Below are 4,149 nucleotides of genomic sequence, written 5' to 3'. Positions count from 1 at the left end.
GTTTTTTTTTTTAAGAGAACATGGTCTGGGGCAGCTAGGTGGCGCAGTGGATAGAGTACCAGCCCTGAATTCAGGAGGACCCAAGTTCAAATCGGTTAACCCTTCCTAGCTGTGTGACCCTGAGCAAGTCACTTAACCCCAGCCTCAGGAAAAAAAAAAAAAAAGAACATGGTCTGTGGGAGGTCCAAAGGTATGCCTATGTTTTCACACTTTTGTATGTATCGTATTACATATTTTTATGTATCATACATATTTATAATTGTATACATATTCTGTATATGTATAAAATATGTATTTTGTAATGAATTTTTGTCTTTTTCCTTCTTTATTTTTCCAAAATGTTATTTGTTGCATTGAATCACTTTCCAGGAGAGGGAGGAGAATTAAAATGAGAGAGATTCTTGTAAAAAAAATTATTACAATGAATAAAGAAAAAGAAAAAAAGAACATAGTCAGTGAAGAATTTTGTTTTACATAACTACCCATTTGGCTTGGGGGAGGGGTTGTGTAATTTTTTATTTATTTTGAGAATTAAAATTTTAAAAAGAAAAAATTCCCATATATACAAAGCCCACAAGAGATGGCTTCAATATAAAACAATAGATTTCCATTTCAAGAAAACCCATGTAATCAACGCGAGACATTTTTTCCGAAGCTGCCCAGCTTTTCAGTGCTTCCTAGGGGCTTCCTTTAGTTCTCTGCTGTTCCCTTTTAATTTATTTTTTTTCTCCCTCCCCTCCAAGAAGGCTCCGACTGACTTCCGACACATAGACACCTACAAACACAGTCCGGGGCCCGCGCGTCCTTAAGACCGGATCGTGTGGATTTCCCCTTTTCTTGCGAAGGGGGACAGCATGTTTCTTCAAGATCCAGGTGTCTCCAGGTCTTGTTCGTCCCTCAGCAGCCCGTCATTTGGGGAGCAGGGCAGAGTCCCCCGTCATCCCACCTAGGGCCGTTTGGGCCCCTCTTCTCCGCGTTTCTTTCCGCTCGCTGCCTTAGTTTTACTTACCCAAGAAACATCTCCTTGGAAAACGCAGTTCCTCGTTTTGCATTTCAGCGCTGGCCTCGAGGGGGCCGTTTCCCTTCTCGTGGTTTCTTTAGGATCCGGACCTTCGGTTCTCCCAGATGAATTTGGCTTTTGTTTTCTCTAACTCGGTAAGATGAAGTTTCCGAGAGTGAGGCGGCCCAGAGGGGTGGGTAGCTCGGGTCGTTTTCGGGTGTCCCCAAGAATAAGGAGACTCCTCTTCCAAAGGCTCCTCCCGAGAGGCCCGGGAGGCTCCCAGAGCCCGAGGGAGGGGGCCCACTCGTTGAGCCCCTGCAGGAGGGAGCCACCAGAGCCCGCGCCCCGGGAGGCGCTAGCCAAGCGGTGCCCCCGGGCCTCCCACGTGGGAGCAGCCTTTGCCCCTAGGGAAAGGACAAGGGGGCGGGGTGATCCTTCCGGGGCCCCGCCCCAGCCAGGCCCCACCCACCTCCTCCGGCCACCCCAGTCTAGGCCGCAGTCTACGCCGAGGCAGTCCAGGTTCCCGGGAGCCGCCATGCCCCGCGGAAGCCGCAGCAGCGTCGCGCCCGCCCCGTCGGGCAGGTGAGCCCCAGGGCTGGGGTGGGTGGAGAGGAGGTCTGGGGGCTGCGGGGGCGGGAGGGCTCGGGGTGGGAGAGCGCGGCGGGCCGGTCAGGTCACGGCCAAGGTCATCCGGGCGGGAGGCGGCCGCTGCTGGGGAAGGGAGGGGGGCAAGGGCCAGGGGTCCTCCTGACGCGCGTCCCTCCCTCCGCAGCCGCCCGGCGCCCCCGGCGGCCCCGGCCCCCGCTCCTGCCCCGGCCAGCGGGCAGCCCGGCCTCTTCTCCCAGATGGCGTCCACGGCGGCGGGGGTGGCCGTCGGCTCGGCCGTGGGCCACGTGGTGGGCAGCGCCCTGACGGGGGCCCTCGGGGGGGGCAGCAGCCCCGGGCCGGAGTCGGCCCCGCGCCCCGAGCAGGTGAGCGTGAAGGGGCCCCGGCGGTGGCCCGGGTCCTGAAAGGGGGCGGGGCGGGAGGAGGAGGATGACCCCCCGCCCTCCGCTCCGTCCGCGGGGGTGGGGACTTGGGCCGCTCCCGAGGGGGCGGGGCGGGGGCGGGAGGAGGATGACCCCCCACCCCCCGCTCCGGCCCGAGTGGGCGGGGCCCGGCCGCTGCAGGTCCCCGGCATCCTTCTGGGCTCGGTGGAGGCCGGAGTCCCCGGGATGGGGGGCAGGCGCGGGAAGGGAGGGCGCCCCCAGTTTCCGCAGCCGCGTCTGAAGCGCTGTCGGGGGGCCCGGCCTGCATCGCCCCTGGGAAAAGTCAGGGCTGGTGCCAGGGCCACCTTGCAACTGAGAGAACTGAGCCTCGGAGAGACGCACCCTGCCCACCCCATCCCGCCTGGGCCCCTCACCTCCTCAGGCCTCCTTGCCTCCACCCCGGAGCAGCCTCCCCCTTTTCAACTGGAACCCCCGAAGCGGGGCAGACTGTACCCCGGCTTCTCGGAGCCCCGGAGCGCACCCCGCAAAGCTGGGGAAGGAGCCGCGGCCGCGGGCCCCCAGCTCCTCCGGAGCGCCGCTAGGTGGCGCCCCGCGCTCGGACTCCATTTGCCTCAGTTTTCTCTGCCGCTCCCGAAAGGGGCTCCGAGGCCCCAACCACCGAATCCCTCCAGGCCCCCGGGGGGAGGGGCGGGGGAAGCCCCCGGCTGGCCAGAAGAGAAGGCTCCGGGGGGCAAAGCGGGAGGGAGTGGGGGATGGGCCGAGGATGGGGGGCCTTCTCGGGAGTCCCCCCAGCAGGGCCGAAGTGCCCCCTGGGCTGAGGGGGGAGGGGCCAACCCGCCCTGCAGCCGGGACCCAGAAGGGGCTGGGAAAGTCAGGCTTCAGCCGCCTTACAAGGAGTGAGGAGGGGGACAGCCTGGGCTTTGCAGACGGAGGGTCTAGCCCGGTGCCCCTGTGGTCTCTGAGCAGAGGCTGGGGGCGGGGGTCCTCCCTGAGCCTCTGCCTGCTGTCCCCCCCAGGCGCCCCAGCCCCCCCTGTCAGCCCCTTCAAGGCCCTGCTACTACGAGATCAAGCAGTTCCTGGACTGCTCCACCACCCAGAATGACCTGACCCTGTGTGAGGGCTTCAGTGAGGCCCTGAAGCAGTGTCAGCGCAGCCACGGTGAGGGGGGGTGGGGGCGGGGCGGGGGAGGGGCGGGGACGGGGGAGGGGGCGAGATTGGGGATGAGATCAGAAAGGAGGGCCCCAAAGCTGCCCCACCCCCCCTGACCCAGGCCCTCTCCTTGCAGGTCTGACCACTCTGCTGTGAAGCTGACCCCCCCCACGTGCCGGAGCGTGAAGCTGACCCCCCCCACGTGCCAGAGCGTGGAGCTACCCCCCCATCTCTCCCCCCTTCCCCCCCCCCCCCCCCCGCCGGAGCAGCCGGGCGTGGGGCCGGCCCCTTCGGACACGCCCCGGGCACTAGAGAACAGGCCCCACAATAAAGCCGGGCTCTCTCCCCTTCTCTGAGTTCCTGCGCAGCCGCCCCCTCCAGGCCAGACCTGCCCTTTCAGACCCCCGGGGCCCTCTCTGGACACGGGGGAGGGGAGGGGCACCTGGGGTCTGCTGCCCGCCCCACAGAAACGGGAGCTGCTGCTGGGGGGAAGGCTGGCCCCGCTTCCCGACCTCTCCCTGCCGCTTCCTGTGCACCCCCGCGGGGCCGGGGAGGCATCTGGGCTCCGGGGCTGAGCACCTCTGGAAGGGTTCTCGGCCGGCCCGGGCGAGGCGGGCGCTCAGGGGCAGCCGGGAGCTGGGCTCCGGTCCCCTCCGAGGCCAGGTCCCGGGCCCTTTTCTCCCACGGGGCAAGACGGGCAGAGAAAAGTCTGAACCCATTCGAAGCTTCCAGTCCCTGTCGGGGTGGGGGGGGGCATCGGGGCACAGGGACCCCGGCCCCCTTCATGACTTCTGCAAAATTACCTGAGCTCCCCTGGGGTCAGCAGCCCTCCCCTCAGCCCTATCTCCCAGTGCTGCCTATTTAAAGGAGAAAAGGAGGGAGGAATGGAGGGAGGGAGGGAGGAAGGAGGGCCTTCTCTCTGGCTGGCACCTGCCGCTGTCATTGCGAGAAGAGGGCCGGCCCATGCCCTGAACCCCCGTTCTCCTGGCTGCCAGGAGCTCAGGATCGTTG

The 4,149-nt window shown here is 63.9% G+C and overlaps 1 protein-coding gene across 1 annotated transcript; it reads left to right on the top strand.

The window, feature by feature from the left end:
• The first annotated feature begins 1,481 nt into the window (after positions 1–1,481).
• On the top strand, positions 1,482–3,462 carry CHCHD10 (coiled-coil-helix-coiled-coil-helix domain containing 10). Its single transcript, XM_074291082.1, has 4 exons — positions 1,482–1,582; positions 1,773–1,971; positions 3,006–3,147; positions 3,275–3,462. The coding sequence occupies exons 1-4, from the start codon at positions 1,536–1,538 to the stop codon at positions 3,292–3,294; spliced, it is 408 nt and encodes a 135-aa protein (XP_074147183.1). The 5' UTR covers positions 1,482–1,535; the 3' UTR covers positions 3,295–3,462.
• The last annotated feature ends 687 nt before the right edge of the window (positions 3,463–4,149 follow it).

The sequence above is a fragment of the Sminthopsis crassicaudata genome, chromosome 1 (assembly GCF_048593235.1).
Source record: "Sminthopsis crassicaudata isolate SCR6 chromosome 1, ASM4859323v1, whole genome shotgun sequence".
Classification (NCBI taxonomy): domain Eukaryota; kingdom Metazoa; phylum Chordata; class Mammalia; order Dasyuromorphia; family Dasyuridae; genus Sminthopsis; species Sminthopsis crassicaudata.
This window is presented reverse-complemented; position numbering and strand designations above follow the sequence as displayed.